This window comes from Cyprinodon tularosa, unplaced genomic scaffold, assembly GCF_016077235.1.
Source record: "Cyprinodon tularosa strain WSP-4 unplaced genomic scaffold, ASM1607723v1 ctg214, whole genome shotgun sequence".
Lineage (NCBI taxonomy): Eukaryota > Metazoa > Chordata > Actinopteri > Cyprinodontiformes > Cyprinodontidae > Cyprinodon > Cyprinodon tularosa.
In genome coordinates this window covers 742,815-764,353 of record NW_024038796.1, presented here as the reverse complement: position 1 = coordinate 764,353, position 21,539 = coordinate 742,815, and the positions used below count along the sequence as shown (strand labels likewise).

Below are 21,539 nucleotides of genomic sequence, written 5' to 3'. Positions count from 1 at the left end.
TAAGCTGAAAAGCCAAGCTGTTGGTGAGAATGAGGGCAGATTTCAGAAGGAGTTCACTGCATATGCTCATTATTATCATGGCTTCACACACAGCTTCAGAATAATTGTAGAAATCAGCCAAGACTTTTAGCAAAAACAGTCTCAATCCTCCAATCATGTGTAGTTTTTCATTTAAAAAGCCCATTGTCTGAACCATCATACAATAGGCAAGCCCTTTACCAACCAGTGCAAACCAAAGCAGCACAACAGCTTCAATCAAGGTGCTTAGAATTATCTGAGTAAATCAAACCAGGTGGTCTTAACAAGCTCAACTCATTAAAGCTGCAGTTGCATCTCAGTGAATTATGGCAAAATTAAAAATTTTACTTATTACAGCAATTTTATACAAAAAGTAAAACTCATTGCATTTATTTGTTGCACATCTAAAGTCATTAAAGAATTAAAGAAATCTCTGTTTTATGTCAGATAAAAGTAAACAGAATCTCAATCTACTGTGAAACATTTTAAAATCTACACAGCCTGGAAACGTATTCAAGCCTAATTTCACACGAATAACTGCAGCAAAGAAGTGTGGCATGGAGTTTATCTGCATGTACAGGTGCTGGTCATAAAATTAGAATATCATGAAAAAGTAGATTGATTTCAGTAATTCCATTTAAAAAGTGAAACTTGTATATTATATTCATACATTACATACAAACTCATATATTTCAGATGTTTATTTTGTTTAATTTTGATGATTACAAATGACAACAAATGAAAATCTCAAATTCATCATATCAGAAAATTAGAATATTACTGAAGACCAATAAAAACAAAGGATTTATAGAAATGTTGGCCAACTGAAAAGTATGAACATGAAAAGTATGAGCATGTACAGCACTCAGTATTTAGTTGGGCCTCCTTTGGCCTGTATTACTGCAGCAATGCGGCGTGGCATGGAGTCGATCAGTCTGTGGCACTGCTCAGGTGTTATGATAGCCCAGGTTGCTCTAATAGTGGCTTTTAGCTCTTCTGAATTGTTGGGTCTGGTGTATTGCATCTTCTTCTTCACAATACCCCATAGATTTTCTATGGGGTTAAGGTCAGGAGAGTTTGCTGGCCAATTAAGAACAGGGATACCATGGTCCTTCAACCAGGTACTGGTAGCTTTGGCACTGTGTGCAGGTGCCAAGTCCTGTTGGAAAATGAAATCTGCAAGTTGGTCAGCTGCAGGAAGCATGAAGTGCTCTAAAACTTCCTGGTATGTGGCTGCGTTGACCCTGGACCTCAAAAAACACAATGGACCAACACCAGCAGATGACATGGCACCCCAAACCATCACTGACTGTGGAAACTTTACACTGGACTTCAAGCAACGTGGATGAAGTGTCTCTCTTCTTTTCCTCCAGACTCTGGGACCTTGATTTCCAAAGGAAATGCAAAATTTACTTTCATCAGAGAACATGACTTTGGACCACTCACCAGCAGTCCAGTCCTGTTTCTCTTTAAACGCTTCTGACGCTGTCTGTGGTTCAAGAGTGGCTTGACACAAGGAATGCGACAGCAGAAACCCATGTCTTTCATACGTCTGTGTGTGGTGGTTCTTGAAGCACTCACTCCAGCTGCAGTCCACTCTTTGTGAATCTCCCCCACATTTTTGAAGGGGTTTTGTTTCACAATCCTCTCCAGGGTGCGGTTATCTCTCTTGCTTGTACACTTTTTTCGACCACATCTTTTCCTTCCCTTCGCCTCTCTATTAATGTGCTTGGACACTGAGCTCTGTGAACAGCCAGCCTCTTTAGCGATGACCTTTTGTGTCTTGCCCTCCTTGTGCAAGGTGTCGATGGTCGTCTTTTGGACAACTGTCAAGTCAGCAGTCTTCCCCATGATTGTGTAGCCTATAGAACTAGACTGAAAGACCATTTAAAGGCTTTTGCAGGTGGTTTGAGTTAATTAGCTGATTAGAGTGTGGCACCAGGGGCCATCAATTTTGAACCTTTTCACAATATTCTAATTTTCTGATATGATGAATTTGAGATTTTCATTTGTTGTCATTTGTAATCATCAAAATTAAACAAAATAAACATCTGAAATATATGAGTTTGTATGTAATGTATGAATATAATATACAAGTTTCACTTTTTAAATGGAATTACTGAAATCAATCTACTTTTTCATGATATTCTAATTTTATGACCAGCCCCTGTAACTGCAGAGATGTTGCTTTAACAGACTGCTTTACCAAAGGCATTGTTGTGTCTGGTGTCTCTCATTCTTCCCTAGGGGGAGGGGCGTGTTTTTCAGGAGTCAAAAAACACAGTAGTTCCAGTCAGGCTCACACTGGGAACAATTTTCAGCCCTGGCATTTTTCCATCTGCACCAGCCCTCTTAAAAAAAAAAAAAAAAAAAAAAAACCAGAAGCACAGTCAAACGTGTGCATCTCAAATGTAAAACACAATACAAATACACATTGTGTATTAACCAATCTATCTTCAAGCATCACATGACAACCATCACCAAGATTTCCACGGTCATCCTAAACTGCCAGATTGGGAAACACCCCAACCTGGCAACATTGCACGGAAGATGAAAAAAGTTACCCTTTAGATGCAAAACCCCGTCATGCACCGCAACATATTTTTGCAAAATATTCTAACATAAATTCACCAAATATAAGAGGAGCATCGTTGTTTGGTATTAAAGAAAGCATTTTAGTTTTATTATAATTTAGTTTGTTGCAATGATTTTACAGTTTGAAGAAATAGAGAATTACATCATATGCCAACTGTCACAATGATGTGCATGACAAGGAAGGGCTATATGTACTGCATGCATCATTTAGGTAGTTCACATTGTATTATTTCTTGAGCTCCTTGAGTTATTTACTGTCACAGGTAGGTGCTTTGGCCGGAGAGTAAGTGTTAGGGCCCAGTATGATTTAAACAGGGCTGGCCCTCAATTGCTGAAATTAGGACGAGTCCACCATTACAGATAACCAGTCTGAGCCTGTTCCACTGAAATCCAGGAAATCTGCAGCATAATTCTACGCTCCCAGACTTAGTGGGAACAGTTGGATGATGGCCTCTTCCTGTTTCAACAGAACACGGTTCATAAAGATAAAGACATGGATGAGAGAGTTTGGAGTGAATGAATTGGACTGACCTGCATAGAGTCCTGATCTCAACCCCACAGAATAGAGATGGATTAAAGCAGAAACCAGAACCTCTCTTTCAACATCAGTCTATAGCCTCACAAATATGCTTCTGAAAGAAGGGTTAAAAAAATTCCCATAAAAACATCCCTAAACCTTGTGAACAGCTCACAAGGTTTCTGGGTTGTTACTGCAGCAAAGGGTGGAGCAATGTCACTTAAGTTCATGTGCGAGTCAAGGCAGTCAATACTGTCAGTAAGGTTGTAATTAGTTTGTCTGACATTTGAAAACCACATAAAATTGGTCATTGTGAGAGCTTGGTCACACATTATCGACTTTAAACCCCAAAAGACGAGAAAGCTGTGAGGTTATAACTTTTTATTCCTCTTAAATGTCTTCAAATCTTGGCATGGACAATCAGAGCCAACGTCCTTTTCTGCAGCTTGTCCACATTTCCTGAGGATTAGATGGAGTCTAATATTTTCCAGGGTAGATCACTCTATTCCTGCATGTGAAATTAATGCAATATATTGACATCTGGAATTAGTTAGCCATGCCCTGCATATGCTTTACACTTTTTTTCTATCACAGGGAGGTGTTTGTAGTCCTCCTTGCTGTTAGATCCCAGAGGCAATACAGTATCAGCTCTCTGTTGCTGTTGCTAAAAAAAAAAGGACATAGAACAGTTTTACATTCAATGTGTGCACTTAAAGGTCTAATTCTAAAAAAAATTGCAACATAAAAAGGTACCGGTATGTAGAAATTTCCTAAAACAAGAAACAGTGGATAAAAAGGGGCTCAAGAGGCATATGGTACACTTAAACCTGCTAAGGCTTCAACAAAAAAAACAAAAAACATACCTGCAGAGGAGATTTTATGTTAAAAGTCATCATGTGATCTAGTGTCTTAATGATAATGAAAAGAAACATTGTAAAAAAAACATCCTTAAAACCATAAATCAGAATAAGAACAGTATAGAACACCAAGTTGATTTGTGTGTCATATAAGCATGTTTAGCTGATAAATGCCTTGCAGTGTATCTATGTCACTCTAGCTTTTTTCATAGTATGTTAAATTGCAAACATATACTGCAGTTTCCATATAGTTCATCTACCTTATTCTTACATGTTTTACAGGGTTTGCTGTCCCTGCTCCAGAAAAGCATGCTGCCTTATTTCTGTGTAGGGTCTTCAGGAGTGTTATGCTGTATTTTGCATGTAGGAAATATAGTTACACTTTCATCCATCCAGACACCCTCTTCTAGGTGTTGAATGTAAGCCTCTGCATGGCTTTTTAATTAAAACACATATTTGTAGAACATGCAACTGATAGCTGGATATCTACATCTCTTGCAAAGTAAACTACAAACCATTTGGCTGCTTTTCTGACTATCTCTCTATTTGCCCAATGTAAGATTCAGTTGGGCGCCATGTCTTGATAGGTTCGCAATACCTTTTAATTTTCAGATTTTAAACTGAGGAATGCTTCTTGACCTGCTTTAAGCTACAAATTTTTAACCTTCGTAACTTTATTCCTAACTTGTCTGCTGCGTTTTTTCCTCTTCAAGTTGTCGGTTGTCCAGTTATGTTCACTAATGGATCTCTCAGAATTGAGTAGATATAATACAAACAAAAAACACCATTTCAATATTTCTTTTTTTTAATTCTTCAAAACTAGTGTTTTTTTGTTGGTGTGTCACATTAAAATTTAGAAGCAATGCTCTTAAATGTCTGTCTACAATGTGAGTAAGTGAAAGATGGGTCAGTAACCATAGTTGGTGCAGTTTAAAAATGTCTCCTTTGCAGCTATATATAAATATATTGGGGGATTTTAAGATGTTAATGCAAAATAGTCTAAAGTTGCAGAGGTGGGTAGTTATTAGTTACATGTACTCAGTTACATTTACTTGAGTAACTTTTTTAAATGTACTTTTAGGAGTAGCATTACTAAACATTGCCTTTTACTTTTACAATAAAGTTTCACAAAGTTTTTAACATTTCGGGTTACTCCATCCATTGTGGGGATGTCACTTAATGAAAGCAAGCTTGCTTTAAACAAAATGCATCCTGGAGAGACACACTTTTGTATTTTATTTGTAGGCTAAGCTTATTGATTAAATGTTATTTTCCATCTGCTGAGTCTGTTGAGTTAATTGGAGGTTGAGTGAAAATACAGTATACTGTAATTGAATCTTTTATATATGTCACATGATCATATTTACCTTATTCTCTGAAAAAAACAGAATCGCTTAATATTTTCTTCAATATTACATAATTTTGTAGCTCAGTTACCCAGTACCTGAATAGCCTTTTTACTAAATACTTTTATAATAATACCAAATACGCCTGTGTACTTTCTTTAACGGTTCATTTATGCTGCTATTTGAGTAAAAACATGATGCAGTAGTGCTACTTTTACTTAAGTGCCACCTCTGTAAAGTTGTCAGGTAATTAACATTTCAAGTGGTGTTCTTAAAAGCCAGCAAGCAAAGCATCAAACTACACACTGCAGGTAGGGAGAGCATAACGTGTCACAAATGTGAGCTTAAAATAGAACAAATATCCTAAAGCAAAAGCTTTAGTGATGCATTAATGAACAAGAAATTAAACATATGCTAAGGTGCCAATTTTGCTGACCAGTTTGTTTTTTTTGGAGCAGCATCCAGGATGAAATCATTCCTCAGTCAGCCGCTCCTAAGCCACACTCTGCACATAAAAAACATGGCTTCATCATTTTGATATTTGGCACATTTGGATTAGAAAAACATCCGGAGAATGGATTGATCTGCTGATATGTTTGTATACAGAGCGAGTTCTCCCTTTTACCACAACAGCTGTTGACTGCAGCTTCCAAACCTTGATACTGAAGCAACATGGTAAATGCAAAAGAATCTGGTTGGGCATCCAGCCCAACCAGATAAAAAAAAAACAACACACAATAAAACCGATAAAAAAACGTATAAAAGGTAAAATCACACAGTTCACACAAGCCTTCTTTGCATGCAGTTGCTAACACAACAAAAAAAGTTCAAGATTATTCAGATTTCTGTAAATCTGCTGAAAGCCAAAACATTGGAAGCCTGAGTTTCATCCCGAATCAGATATTTTTCAGCAGACATTCATCTTGACACCATGACCGGTGCAGTTCAGCTTCTTATTGAGGGCTGAGGTACAGAGACTTTAGTCCGAGCTCATGAGGATTTAACCGAACGTACGAGCTGATGGGTTAGTGGATTCTGTAGCACCTCCGAGCATAAACTGCACAAATGTTCTGGAATTGATCTGCATGATCTCATTTGTATGGACTGTCTGTTGAGTGTAATTCAAGCATCTGAGTAATTGCACTGTTCTCCTAGATGTGTACAAAAGTCACTGTAGACAAATAGCTGGACAGTTCTCCTGGCTTCTCTGCACAAGGCAGAGGACACAAAAATGTCCCTGCTTCCAAACACAACATCTCTGCACGCTGACCACTGTTTTCCTTTAGTTTTGTGTCTCTCACATCTGCTGCCATTAAACTACAGGACGGGGCGGTGGACGGGCAGGTGGGGGGGCTCGCCCAGGAGGAGGAGGCAGAGGGCCCGCAGGAGGGGCACAGACTGGAGGGCCAGGTGGGGACGCTGGTGGAGCAGGTATGTACGTGGTGGTTGGAGGAAGAGCTCTGCTGGGAGGTGCTGTGTAAGGAGGAGGGGTGAGGGGTGGTGAGGGAGTCGGGGAAACAGGAGGAGGAGTTGAAGGAGGTGATGGAAGCGTGGAGTAGGAAAATGACTGAGGGCTGCCAGGAGTCGGGGGCAGGGAGCCCTGTGGTGGAGGAGGACTTCTGTTGGGTGGGTTGCAGATGGGTGAGGGCTGGTAGTTTAGGTGGGGGTAACGAGGAGGCGGCGATTTTGTACGAGTGAAGTTCATGCATCTTCCCTGGAAATTCAAAACAGAAAGGGCTTTATTTAAAAAAAATGCACTATTACAAAAAAGATGAAAACACACAATAAAATATATAATGATAAAAAACTTAGAACTGAATATATGAAGCATTTCTAGAGAAAATGTCACATAGAAAAGAAAAGCAATGTGTACTCAATGATGTACTGTGACACACAGCTTCCATCCTAGATTTACCAAATCAGCTTCTTTTTCATTTAATAATAACGCTATGTAAAGGTGAGGCTGGTTTGAAGGTTAAAAAAGCCTCGTTCATATAAACAGCAATGATGTTTTTGGATTAAAGCTGATTAAAACTACTATTAGTTCATTTTGGTCTTTGCTCCTTTCTGACTGGTTCTTAGCTTTAATCTTCTAGGTACAACTAATCTGGATTTCTATGGTACAAAAGCAACACAAGAATGAACAACTGCAGGTAAAATATTTTCATAAAACCTTCCCATTAAAAATTCTTACGTATCCCTTTTAGAGAGTTCAGTGTTTGATGGTCATTGTTGTTAAAAAATATATATATATAAGCTGAACTGCTTTACAGTAGCCCAATATCAGGCCACTGACATCAATATTGTAAAACATAAGATGCAATGCTGCTTTAATTAATTTCTATTGGAGACTGAATATGTAAAACTCTATATTTTTCCTGCTAAATTTGACGAAAGCAGACAATTTTCTGGTTCCAGTTTATACACACAATGTAACTTAAACATTTATTTGGAAGTAGATTATGGTGTCCCTCAGGGTTCTACACTGGGTCCAATTCTGTTCTCTGTTTACATGCTTTATTTTGACAATGCAAGGCCTTCCTTTCATTGTTACTCAAAGATGCAAAGCCATATCCATAATTGAATCTGAAATAATTTCGACCAGGAAATATAGTTTGCCTCAATATAAATCATTAAAACAGCGATATATCTTTAGGACAATTATATATATTTAATCATCTGTTTTTTATAAATCATTGTAAGTTTCATTCCCGTGATTGATGTGTTCTAATAGAAAAATTGAAATTTTACTGAAGTAAGCCATATGGGAATGGTAAAACACAATAAAGCCTTCTAAAATACACTAAGAATGCACCATAATCCCTAGACTTCATATGTTTGTATATATTAAGCCGTAACTGCAGTTTTTTTTTTGGCAGGCGGCAGGAAAAGGGACTAGTTTCCACCCTCCCACCGCTGAGCTCATTTTGGGCGAGTCATAAAGTTTAGGGGTTTGACAGGAGATTTCTAATTGCAATCAGAACCCGGTTCTTTAAGATGTTAGGAAATGCGATTTAGTCATTTTTCTTTAAAGCTTTTATAGGAAGGAAGTCTTACTTGTTCTTTTTAATTACAGAGCTGTTGGCACACTGTAAAAAGAAGGATTAGGAACACAACCCTCTGAACTTTGATTTCAAAGACGTTACACGTTGAATTTAAATATATATCACAGTTGGCCTTTGAATGTGCTTTAACCTTAATAAAAACATAGCAAAATTAGAAGATAGAAATAAGCGTTGTTGCATTTTGCTTTTCTGTGATAATTCAACAAAAGATACTTGGGGAAAATGTACATCTAAAATAAGAATCCATCATATCAGATTAAATCACGTCTTCATCAGCTGCTTTGGGTTTTTGCTTTAACATCAGGAGAACCTGCTAAACTGTAAATAGCTCTGAAGAGAGCTGTAGTAAGTGACGCAGAAGATCATGCAATAGTTTCAGTTGCAAGGAGATGAAGAAGGTGTTTGACATAGAAAAGTTCCTTTCATTGGTTGAATTTGCCATAATGAATGCAATTAAACTAAAGAGCAAGAGCGCAGCTTTTAAAGCAATTTCAGTCTGTTGTTGAATGTTTTAAACACACTGATTTGTGAAGAGACAAAATGCGCTTAATTTGGATTGAAACACAACTAACAACACTGCTGTAAGTTCCAGGAGAGGAAACTAAAAGATAACAGAAGGACAGTTCTACAAACACAATGTGACAGAGGAATAGTGGAAAGTCATTTAGAGATAGTAAGGCAGATTTCAAATTATCAACATTTCGGAAAAAGTAAAATAAAATATAAATTAGATCATGTTAAATGCGGTGATCATTTTCTATGAAAATCTGTAAACTGGGTTTTTCAAGTCACACCACAAATTAGCTCTGGATATTTACCTTGACATATTTGTATACGGTTTGATCTAAACCCTTCATTCTTTCTCTGGCTTTGTGCTTTGGGTCATTTCCCTACCGACATGTGAAACTAGCGTCTCAACTTCTCCACAGCTACTAGATGGTTATTTTCCAAGATCTCACTGTATGTAGCTCCTCAGTATCTATATTTCCATCAACAATGCTGGGCTTCTCTGTCTAATCAGAAAAACAAAGGTTCCCCGCGGCATGATGCTGCCACTACCTTGTTTCAGAGTGGACATGTGCTCAATTTTGGCTCTTGTACTCTGACAGTGATTTAAACTTCTCTATTATCTGTAGTGTTAAGCAGCCGATGCCATTTTTTTGGCCCCGATACCGATACCTGATAACTGGCTGTGCAGTATTGGCCGATACCAATACAATTTCGATACCATCTGTTTGAAATTGATGTGTGTGTGTGTGTATATATATATATATATATATATATATATATATATATATATATATATATATATATATATATATATATATATATATATATATATATGAAGAACTGCATACTGCTTGGATGTAAAATAATTGCCATCATGGCTTTGTCAAGCTGCTGCCTACCTTTGTGAAGTAGGAAAAAGACTAATACAAAGTGATTCCAGTAGAAGTTTTTATTGCCTACCTGGAATAGAAGACAATAGTTAATTTTAGGCTCTCAAAATGGTATTGGTGCCCTATTTGTTGGTACTCCCCGATACCACCATTTTAGTGCTGGATGGGGGTCCTGCTACTGGTATTGGTGCAAGACTAATTATCTGTCAGCGGAGTTCACTAGTCTTATTTATGCTGTTAGTTCATTAAAGCTCTTTGGGAAAAAACACTCTCAGGACTTGACAGAACAGCTGGATTTATATTGAGATTAGGATTAAAGTGGTAACTGTTTGCTAATTGCCTCCAGAACTTACTGATTAAGTTCTGGAGGCAGTTGTTTAAACTAAACTTTATTTAGAACCATGAAAGTAAAGAGGATTTAATAAAAAGGCATACCTATTTCTTGCATTTTTATTTGTAAAAATTGAGAAAGCTATAATCTCATTTCCACTTGCCAGTCATTGTTTCTTTGTTTTGGTGTACCACACAAAACCTTAATGAATAGTACTCCAATAGTTTGGGATTGCAATGTGACGGAATGTGTAAAAGTCCGCTAACAATTATAAAGTAAACCTTCTGTTTGTAAATTGCTTTTCCATAGTGGTTCAAACACACAATGACAAGTTATGAAAAACCTGCAAAACTTTCCCTAAAACATTCAGCTACTTTAACACAGTCAGAAATCACCTGTGTGCTCACATATTTCTATATGCACAGTCTTAGATGGAAAGTTTTCTGCCATTGAGCAGGACTTAGTGCACATTTCCAGCCTATTTGCCAGACAAAGAGAACCTGGTGGGTTTGAGTCCAGGTTTAAAAATACATCAAACAGAGCTCCTAGTTTCTTCGACTTGAAATGATCTCACCTCTAAGTCATGCTCACATGGATATTATTTAATCTAAAGTCAGCTGTATATTCTTCGTTAAACTGAACCATCCACACAGCTGTGTGCCATCCTGCACAGCTACACAGTAAAAACAATGGGAGCAGTTCAGGCCCAGACGGTGTGCAAAGGTCTGTGTGTTAGCAGCATGGTGTTGTGTATATGATATAGAAAGACGCTTGTATAAAATAAGGGATATTATGCAAACATGAGAAGTTAATTGATGCACATTGCAAATTTTTAAACTGTGATGCTGTATGTGTCCTCTCTGACTGTTAATGTGGAGCTTTTTTTGCAGAGTTTGCTGTTTGACGTTTGCAATGCGAAGCATTACATAAACTCTTGTGGTTAAGGATTATCACAAATAAAATTCCTTCAGACTTACTCTTTTTTTTTCCACAAAATTTGAGCTGCCAACTTTTGAAGTCATTGCACTATTACCCTCCCACTGCAGCTGGCCTTGGAGCCATTACTTTGGCCTCCTCATAATGACTTCACCAGACAGCTTTGCATTGCAAAGCTCTGTAGCCAAACGTTCTGCTCCCTCTCCACAAGTTTTCCCATGAGGCTTTCAGTTCACACTTCATTGCAGACAGCTGGTCGGCTTTATTTGTTTTCTTTTTTCAACTTATTTTTAAATGCAAGCGACTCATTAATTTGTAATTTTCTTTTTGTTAAAAGTACTGTCAAGGCGGTTTCAAAGGCAAAGCCTGCTATATGACCCTTGTTGGGGTTTTTTCTATGTGCTTACCTTGTCCCCTGGATGAGGTCTCATTATAGATACGCGGTCATAGCCTTTTTTCATAAGAACCCAAAGTGCATCCAGTTTGCTCTGCAAAGAAAAGGGATATCAAATCTTACTTTAGCAGAAAACCTTTAGACAAAAAAAAAAAAAACGACAGACAAACTGCTTTTTTCACATTTCGAAAAAATTCTTAAAGAATTTTCAAAGTGACAAACATATATTGTTCACATTTGCTGTGAAGTGCCTCTTCATATTGTTTTAAACAGTAAATATTTCAGGGATGTGTGCAGAAAACAGCTGTTTTTCCTCCTAAACTGCTGGCTCTGCAGTCTTTCTCCCAGGAGGTCAGTCCAAAATGAGTCTGGCTTCTATTAGCAATCCCCCGCTGACTGGAACGGCTTCAATCCATTAACCCCATACTGGCCTTCAAGGAAGGCGCCACAAGCCAGCAGTCACCAAACATCATTACCTTCACACATCTCTTAGCTTTTTCCTTTCAACATTAGGGTTATGTCATTACTTTGATATCCTCATCCTGGCTAGCATGTCCGCAGATAATGCACATTATTCTTCACACGTCTTCACAGTTGAGAAAAAAAGCCTTTATTCCTGAAGAGCTTTGAAACATGTCTGAGTGCATTAGCAAATTATAAATGTTTTTTTAAATAAACACACAACATACTTCAGAAAGTAGTTCAGAAATCATTTGTATGATGTGTATTCTAAGCAGCAGAGAGTTGTAGCTTTGGTTGAATTATCACAGTTACTTTATTTGTTTTGGGGGGGGGGGGGGGGGGGGGGGGGGGGTCTGCCCAGTAAATGCCTGTTGCTGTTGTGTTCCTGCTCTGGTACCTGAATGGGTGAGTACCACTTCCGAGGTGCTGCAGGTTTCTGCATGCCGTTGTTGAGAACCCGAGTGGTCGGAGGTTCATAATCCTGTTCGGGCATCTTCACTTTGGCATTTTTGGCTTTCTCCAGCTTTGCTCCTTCCTCTGTTGAGCCTTTTTCACCCCAGCGGACCTGGTAAAGGTCATCATTCATTTCATTAATCAGTTCCAATTATGACATATCTTATACCGCTGATGACTGAAATGATACGAACAGAGTTTTGGTGCTGTTGTTGTTTTCTGAAAGCATAGAGGTCATCGCTTAGATCTCCTTTTGAGCAGAATCCAATTTGCATGCGTCAAAGTTTAGCACCATCATACCTCCATCCTTTTGATCCCCCCCACTCCTCTTCCTCCATAGTAGGACGCATCTACTGTCGGCCATTTTTTCTTAGGGGTTTCAAAGTCCTCCTCATCCTATGAAAGGGCATCATAAAGAGATTTCAAACATGGATCTATACATTTTTTTCAGTGTTTGCCTTATAAGAAACTTTCCTCCAGGTACATACAGACATACAGATGCCCCACCACGTTTATTGCTATCCTTTGTAAAAAAAAAATCAAAAATCTTACAGTAATATTGCAGCATATTTAAACCAGTGAGCTGTGGATATTTTATTTTCACTACATCTGTTTCCATTCTTCTCAACTCCTGATGTCAGCTTTTTGCAGTAGACTGTAAGATGCCATTTACTTTTATCTTCTAATGGAGACACTGTTGCCTTAATTGAATTCAATGTTTATCCATCTATAACATCATGCCTTTTGGCTAACAGAAACATCTCTCTCAGCTATTTGATTTATTTATAGAACAGGGAAAGGGAGAGCTATGAATACTTAGCAAAGTTTCACCAAAACTCACATTAACTTCAACATGGAAAGTTAAAATCTATGACCCATAATGTTTTTTTTTTTTTGTTTTTTGTTTTTGCTTGTTTGTTTTTTGTTTGTGTGTTTGTTTGTTTTGGAGCACTATGGATTTTGTAAAAGACAAATATTTCACCTGTGGCACTATTTTCCTTCTTCATAATTTCATAAAATTACGGGATGGATATTTACTAGCTGGTCAGCTTTAATAGTTTTTAGACATCTTTATGTAAAAGCAATGATTCTGAATATTTAGCTTATGTAAATATACTAACATCCACTTTATAAACATCTTTTTTTATTCAACATGTGAGATGAAGTCAAAGTAAATGCATCCTATCTTAACTGACCCCATGCAGGGAAGCAGAGCACCTCGCCTGTTCCACCAGGTCAACAGTTCCCTCTAACGAGCCCCCTTTCAGAAACATAGACAGGTATTTGGTATTGCAGGCTAACAAAGAACTAACAACGAATGCCCATTCAGAAGGGGCGGACCCGTACGTCTTGTTCAATTTGCATGTTTTCTAAGCCAAAACAAGGCTTTGTTTTTGGTCGACTCTATAAAGCCTCAAACTCAATGCTATTTCTGACATTTTGTATTGAAAAAGCTTCCTGGATGGGAAACAAAATGCCTTCAAACTTTGAAACAGTTGATTGTTTTTTTAACTTTTTTAAAATGGCTATGACCTGGATGACTGAGAGTCTTCACCAGCATACCATAGAAATGTCCATCATATCATTCAGAAAGAAAGGCTTTATGTCCACGACCTCAATATGATTTGTTTCATATTGTTGAATTAATCTTAATAATAAAAGTGCTTTCACTTTTATTATGTGAAGATGCTGGGTGGAGCTGATAAATCTATTATAGAACAAATCCAGTACCTACATGAACTGAAAGATTATTCAGCCAGGAAGAAGCCAGAATCACAAAAATGCAGGATTGCAATTTGAAATGCAGTCGTTAACAAAAAACTGAATTATTGGAGACATGTCCTGTGGTTTGTTGAAAATTAAAGTAAAATGGCTTTTCTGTATTTGTAGGGGGGAAATGGGAAGTTTTAAAGACAGATTTCAAGGTAATTGGGAGAAATCCAACGTTTTGTGAAAATGACTGGATTAGAGGCAAAAATAAAACAAAGATCTAACAACCAAAAACCTCTCTCAAAAATGTTGTATTAGGCAAATAAAAATAACATTAGCAATGCCTACTGTTCCAATTCAGAAAATAAAATATATGATTTTTTTTTTAAACTGCTCGTTTTTTTTTTTATAGATCTACATGTTCTTTTCCCATTCACATTTAAACCAGCAAGTCTGAATCATGCTGTCTGTCATTACAAGGTCATGAAAAATATAAAAGGTCTTAAGAGTATTGATTGATGCAATTTTCCAATAATTTAGTGAAATTAAACTCAACTTTTGTTTCACTGTCTTAAAGAAACAATAAAGTTGCATCTGACTGATGAGAGTTCGGTCTCTTACTGTGAAGGAAATGTTATTGAAAAAACTAAACTCACAAACAGTGAGGAAAATAAATGTTTCTGTTATCCCAACGGACGTTAACTAACTTACATAAGATTTGATGAACTACCAAAACGAGCGAAGAGAGTTATGAGCCGGAGCGTGAATGAAAGATGTGGCCTGGTCATTGAGGTTTAAACTGTTAAAGTCAGCATTTAAACAGCAATTACACAACTAAAACACTGGCAGCTGCTAAGATCTTAAATCATGAGGAGTTTTGGTTGTAATAAACAGAAAGGAGGCGGAGACATTGCTCTCCCTACCGAGCTTTCCTCCACAGGTGGTGGTGGGGGTTCATGGATGATCTATGGGAGCAAAACAAACATGAAACAAAACGTCAGCACAAGTTAGAGGTCAGAAACATATTTATCACAAACCTTTTAAATAGTATGCAGAGCAATGTGTCTCCTGTTTGCAACAGGATGGTTAAACAACAGCATATGGCTGAGGAACTTTTGTTTTCATTTCATTCTCCACTATTTACAAGCTCAGAGCGCTGACCTAAAAACCTGCATCACAGATCTTCTTTTTGCCCGGGATTGGTAATTAGGTTTATTGAAAGGAAACCAGCTCATAAATGTAGTGTTTCTGCTCCAAATTTCTTCATTAAATTACCTATAGATTAATATTATATTTTAACAAGAAGACTTTCCAAATTACCTGATTTTAACACCATGTTTTTTTTTTCCATATTGCCAGATGAACAGCATTGATGCTTTATCATCATCATCATGATTAATGCAAACTTTTCTATTTGAAATCCAATTTAATAATGTTTTTAGGATTTTTATGCCTGCTTTCAATATCTTGGACCAGACTGGGATTCCCCATGGTAACCCTGCATGGTTTTTCCGAAACACGTTTTAGCACATCAAACTTGAATTTGGAGCTAAATGAGCAAGGACAGGAACACTGAACAGAGAAAGCCGTGTTGTAAAAGCTGACATCTCTCTCTGGATGTTTCCAACTTTCCAGCTTAAACAGCAAAAAGAATTTTGAGGAGAGATTGTTATTCAATTGCTGGTAACCAATGGGTTTTTTTTTGTGTCTAATTTCAAGGCTGGTTATCTTATGTGTTGCTAAATAACAGATATGTTTTTCACAAGAATAATCCTCTTTTTCGATCCGTTATCTTTCTCTTTAGAAATTTCAAGGTAATAAATACATTAACCCCAAAACATTAGCAGCCCATAGTGTTGTTTACTTTTATTTTAAGTTATTCCAGGGTGTGTGGACTAGTTTTATTTACTTTTAGAGAATATATTTAGAAGGAGGGGGAGCCCAGGGCTCGCCTACTGTGATCTTTTGAAACCATAAATGATTTTTTTAAGACATTAACATTTCCAGCACAAGGTATGTATGGACTCATAAAATAACTACCACTGCAAATCCATAAAACATGGTGGTGGCAGCAGGATGCTATGGGAATTGTTTTATTTAGCTTGAACAGGGAAACTGCTTAGATTGGATTTAAAGTTGAATAATATTCAACGCAGGGCTGCTGAAGAGGTTACAGGCCGATCCACGATGGAATGCCCTTGATTAAAGCATGTGTTAGAATGGCCTAATCAAAGTTCAGGCTTAAATACAATTAGGAATCTTTGGTAAAAAATTTCCAACTGATTTTGCAGGAGCTTCCGATTTTACCTGACTGAGCTTGAGCTATTTTCCAAAGAAGAATGGGTAAAATGTGATTCTGAAAAACACTAGCAAAGATTTTAGCAAAAAATGTGCTCTAGAAAGTTTTGTCTCAGGAAATCAAATTTCCATTTGTAAAAAGATATACATCAAACAATCATGTATATTATTTCTTACACTCTGCTACACCTATATTTGTTTGTGGTGGTCTACCACTTAAAATGCCAATGACATGCATTGAAGAAGGGGTGAGAACATTTTTAAAAGGCCTCTAAAATGAAAACGATTGGACCAGATGCAATCTAAAAAAAAAAAAATGCATTTTTACATTTTAATGACCCAAGAAAAATGCTTCTAGATAGCTCACCACAGTGCAACAGAGAGGCCAGAACCACCAGAGAAGAGCCAAAACCAGGAGTAGCACGAGGATAAGCAAAGCTACGGCCAGGATGGTCCCGTCTGACTGTAACAGAGAGAATATCAGCAAGGTCTTTTAAAACAGTCCTAAATAAAAGCTAAATCTTTTGGCTTAATGCTTTGTATTCAAGAAGCCCATTTGCTTTTCTCTATAATAAATAACTTACTTCAAAGCTTCAATTCTGAATAAACACCTTTTTTTGCAACTGCAGCCTTTAGGTAATAAAGGGTTATATTCCATGTGCATTTCCTTCTTCTATATTTTGTTTCTCGTCAGTCTTATGGACTAGAAATCCGTTAACCTGCTACTGCTGCTTGACAGTTTACACTTACACATTTCACAGTGGTAATGGTGACAGAACTGGAGATAAAACTGAGCCCCTCATTCATACTGACATCAAGATTTGCTGCCCTACAGAGGAAAAAAGAAAAAATTCTCAGTTGTAATTTACAATCTGTCTTTCTTATAAAGAAGCACCAAAAAGGTCTCCATGAATCCCCTTGTTTATTTAAATGAACTCAAATACTTACATCCCTTCCTCCTGAAGGACCGGAGCAGGGCAGAGGAGATATGTGTCCTCAACAGTCAGTGGCTTCATCACTGGAGAAACCAACAGAAATAATGACTATATAACAGAGGGCTTCAAAGTTTTCCAGGCCAAGGACCCCCAAACCAATGCGAGATGTAGCGGGGACCCCCTTATTATATATATATGGTATGAAATTGTGTTATATCAAACTAGTAACTAATGTAACAAAAGTAATTTCGCCCTGGGATTATTAAAGTATTTCTGATTGTGATTCCTGGTTGATGGGACAGGTGTTGTGAATGAAACGGTGCCCAGCTTGAAAGAGCTCCTGTGTGTCGCTGAATGTGTGCATTGATGACTGAAAGACATCTCCTGCCTCCATTTATCTGTTTAATTCAGTGTGTTGAATTCATGTTAATGTGTTTAAAGACATTTCAATTAGTGGAAAAAAACTGCAGGGGGAAATATAAAAAAAAAAAAAAAAATCAACCAAAACTTTCGGAGCCCCATGTAGTACCTCCGTGGACCCCCTAGGGGTCACGGACCCCTGTTGAAGACCTCCGCTATACAACATGGTGAAACCATCCTATATTGAAAGACACAAAAACTAAGCTTAGTATTGCCATAGTAAACCTTGATTGTTAGCCTGACCATGGTAAGTTATTTAAGGCGAGACTGGAGATACACAAGGGGAGAACAGTCTCAGAAATCTAATAAACTATGCAAACAGGTAAAAATAAATAGAATATCATGAAAAGCTCAATGTTTTTGGTCTGTCACTCCGGAAAGAAAAACTCATATAATGTATTGTTTCATTATACATAAAGTGAATATTACTTTGCAAATTATGAGGACTCAAAATGCAGTGTCTCAAAAAAGTAGAGAGTAAAAAACTTATATATATATATATATATATATATATATATATATATATATATATATATATATATATATTTTAAAAATGGTTTGCCTCCACAATCAGCTAATTAATGTAAAACACTTGTTTAAGCAAGTGTTTCCTGAGTCTCTAAAAATGTTTCTTTGTCTGTGTTGGTAGGAGATACAGTCATAAGGAACGCTGCTGAATGGACAGATCCCCAGAGGAGAGTAAATGGCACTCCAAAAGGAGGGCAAGCCACATAAGAAGTTCATTGTTCACAGAATGATGTATTCAAGCTTAATCAAAGAAGGGTGAGCAGATGGAAAATGGTAGGAAATGATGCAACAGGAATAATAACTCCATCGTTAACAGAATTGTCAATCAAAATTCCCCCAAGAATTAAGAGAGCTTCTCCAGGTGTGAACTGAGCATGGAGTCAGTATATTAAAGCCCAAATGCATCCCGTGATAGAAATGATGCAACTCCTAATGCTAAGCCACTCATCAGCCAAAATGGGCTTAGCTGGGCTATAGAGATAAAACATGGACTAATAAAATGGAAAAATATAGTGTGAATTGTATTTAAAAACGAAGGTTCCATAGGTTGAAAGAAGTGTGGACAGGAACTGAATCCATCAAGAAGTGTCTACAGTTGTGATGACTTTGGGTGTCATGTCTTCTACTGGTGTTTGTCCACGTTATTTTCTCGAGTCCATTTTAGAACACTTCATGCTTCCCTTTGCTAACAAGCCTTATGGAGATGCTGATTTCATGCACCCACCCAGACTGCCAAAAGTACCAAAAGCTAGTTCAATGATAAAGAACCAAAAAAGCAGGTACTGGACTGGAAAAACAATCAATAAAACGCTTACAAAGCAGGATCAGTGGAGTAGAGAATGCTAGCTGAAACCCGTGGGAAAGGGGCAATAGAGAGTATATTAATAATTGTTATGTTAAGGGATAAGTCAGTACAAAAAACAAAAAACAATTTTTTTTTTCTTAGTAAAACCATAGCTAGAAAAACACTAGTAGATATATAAAACACCAATAAAAAATATTTACATACAATTTAATTATACAATGTAAACAGAGCTGTTTGTTCTAAAAACACAAACAGTAATGCAGAGGAGGGACATTAGAGGTAGAGGAGGTGAATTTCTGTCAAAAACGGCTGAAATGGCCAGAAGAAAAAAGGCCAAACAACTGAGAGTATCTCTGCACCGTGCGTGGACTCAAATAACCCCTTTAAAGCAGAAGCTATGCAGGAGAAAATCCTATGATAATTTATGAGCTGATGGGAAATGATTTGCTGTCGTCTGCACAATTTCCAAAAGATCCTTTAAGGGTCAGGAGTTGGCAAGCATCCTAAGCCTTTGTCATGATGTTTTATTGGACTTGTTACTCCAGGAAAGGTCATGTTTTATTGCGAGGTCCAGGCAAGTGCCCAGAGTTTAGCCTTAAGCAGTAAAATATGTGACATTTTTGCTTCGGAGGAAGACAAATATATAAACAATGAGAGATAACTGCCAGTAAAGTCAGTAAGTAGATTCTAAAGAAACTGCAGCATGTTTGAAAAAAACAAGAGAATTGGTTTTAAAGAAATTAATTTGAGTTTTAAGCAGTTTACCTTAGTAACTTACAAAACAAAAAATGTCTTTGACGGGAAAAACAGTGTGAACTGAACTGGAAATGGTTGAGTGATCAGGTATAACCATGTGACTTTGTCCAGAAATTGTAAAAGTATAAGCTTTTGAAAAGAGCCACAACTATGAAAAAATAATTATCCTGTTTGAACACTTAAGTTTTACTTGATTTTAAAAAGTTAAGGTAGTTCTACTGTTACTTAAAGGTATAGAGGACAATCTTTTATTTCCGGGTGGATCATCTAAATAAGTGGTCCTCCAAGTTGTCAATCATTCTGGTGATATGTTTACGTATGGCCGTCCTACGTTCCCCGTCCTCAGTTAGCTATCTTTTTCTGCGTATGTGAACTTTTATGTGCTGAACTACGGTTTCAGACAGTCATTGAAGCTCGCCTTTCTCACTGCGGTTCTTTGAAAATGGCAGAGGGTCGTAACAGAAAAAGAGTATACAAAAAGTATGCGAAGAAGAGAAAGGCCTCAAAAGAGAGAAATAAGACCAGAGTGTTTTTTGGAGATTATTTCATGCGATGGCGTACACTGAAGGCACAGGTCATGGCTCCCACTGCTGCCTCGGTTGCAAAGTTTCTACTCGACAGGTAAAGTTTGCATCCTATTTGGAGAAATCCACTTCATATTACTGCAAGTAAAAGTTATCTACCTCTATATTGTACCCTTCCAGGAAATATAAGTTAATATATTTTGTAATTTGCATTGTTAGTAGTTATACAACCTTGTATAGCTATAGAAGGGTTGGCCTCGGCAGATGGCCGCTCACACTGAGCCTGGTTCTGCTGGAGGTTTCTTGTTGTTAAAAGGGAGTTTTTCCTCTCCACTGTCGCTACAAGCATGCTTAGTGTGAGGGATTGTATTTGAGTCAATGATTCAATGCAATCAACTGGTTTTCCTTAGATAAAAAACTTGGAATCAATTTGACTGTATGATCTGGTGAACTGTAAAGTGCGTTGAGATGACATGTGTTGTGAATTGGTGCTATAAAAATAAAATTAATTGAACTGAATTGAATAAGGTGGCCACAGATCCTTATTTCCCCAGAAAATACGTCCAATTCCCACTGCAGCACACACATACAAGCATGTCCTGATTTTTTTATGTACCAGTAGTCTTATTTGCCGGGAAACTTTTTATCTATAAATATGGTTGAGATGAGATCCATCCAAGCAACTGTCTTATCATTGCCTACCTGCCCCTCCTCGAGGAGATACGGGTCGTGAATGCTCTCATATGTCTTTAATAGGCGTTCTCTCTTGGGAGAAAATAAAGGGTTGTTTGTGTGCATTTTTCTTTTTAAATTGAGGGGGGCGGGTCATTTCAAAATTTCGCAAAAATCCTCCACTATACCTTAAAGTATAATTTTTGGGTACTCTACCCCCCTCTGTTTAAGAGGGGAACAATCAAGGGGTATTAGCACTTTTTCAAACAGCTGTAAACTAGGAAGAAAAATATTTTAGTTCTTAAAGCCAAAGGCAAACATGCCTGTCGTATACTTTATCCAACTGAAGAAAACATTTTTTTTTCACTCACAACGGAATAGACAAATCCAAAGTTTTTTCCTGTTTCACAGTAATCACCCACTTGTCCACTGAAACATCTGTCACCTAACAGATACAGCTTGGGATGAGACTTGCCAACTCCCTGCAGGCATGGCTATTTCAGCTGATCCTTTTTTT

The 21,539-nt window shown here is 37.4% G+C and overlaps 1 protein-coding gene across 1 annotated transcript in view; it reads right to left on the bottom strand.

The window, feature by feature from the left end:
• Positions 1 to 3,494: 3,494 nt before the first annotated feature.
• antxr1a (ANTXR cell adhesion molecule 1a) overlaps positions 3,495 to 21,539 on the bottom strand; it is a 29,233-nt gene continuing 11,188 nt past the window's right edge. Inside the window, exons 11-18 of the mRNA XM_038285767.1 lie at positions 17,331 to 17,400; positions 17,133 to 17,211; positions 16,750 to 16,845; positions 15,008 to 15,049; positions 12,675 to 12,770; positions 12,319 to 12,486; positions 11,473 to 11,553; positions 3,495 to 7,047 (exon numbers count right to left, since the gene is read on the bottom strand). Of these exons, the coding sequence (XP_038141695.1) occupies positions 6,646 to 7,047; positions 11,473 to 11,553; positions 12,319 to 12,486; positions 12,675 to 12,770; positions 15,008 to 15,049; positions 16,750 to 16,845; positions 17,133 to 17,211; positions 17,331 to 17,400 (1,034 nt within the window). The 3' untranslated portion in view covers positions 3,495 to 6,645. The remainder of the gene's footprint in view (positions 7,048 to 11,472; positions 11,554 to 12,318; positions 12,487 to 12,674; positions 12,771 to 15,007; positions 15,050 to 16,749; positions 16,846 to 17,132; positions 17,212 to 17,330; positions 17,401 to 21,539) is intronic.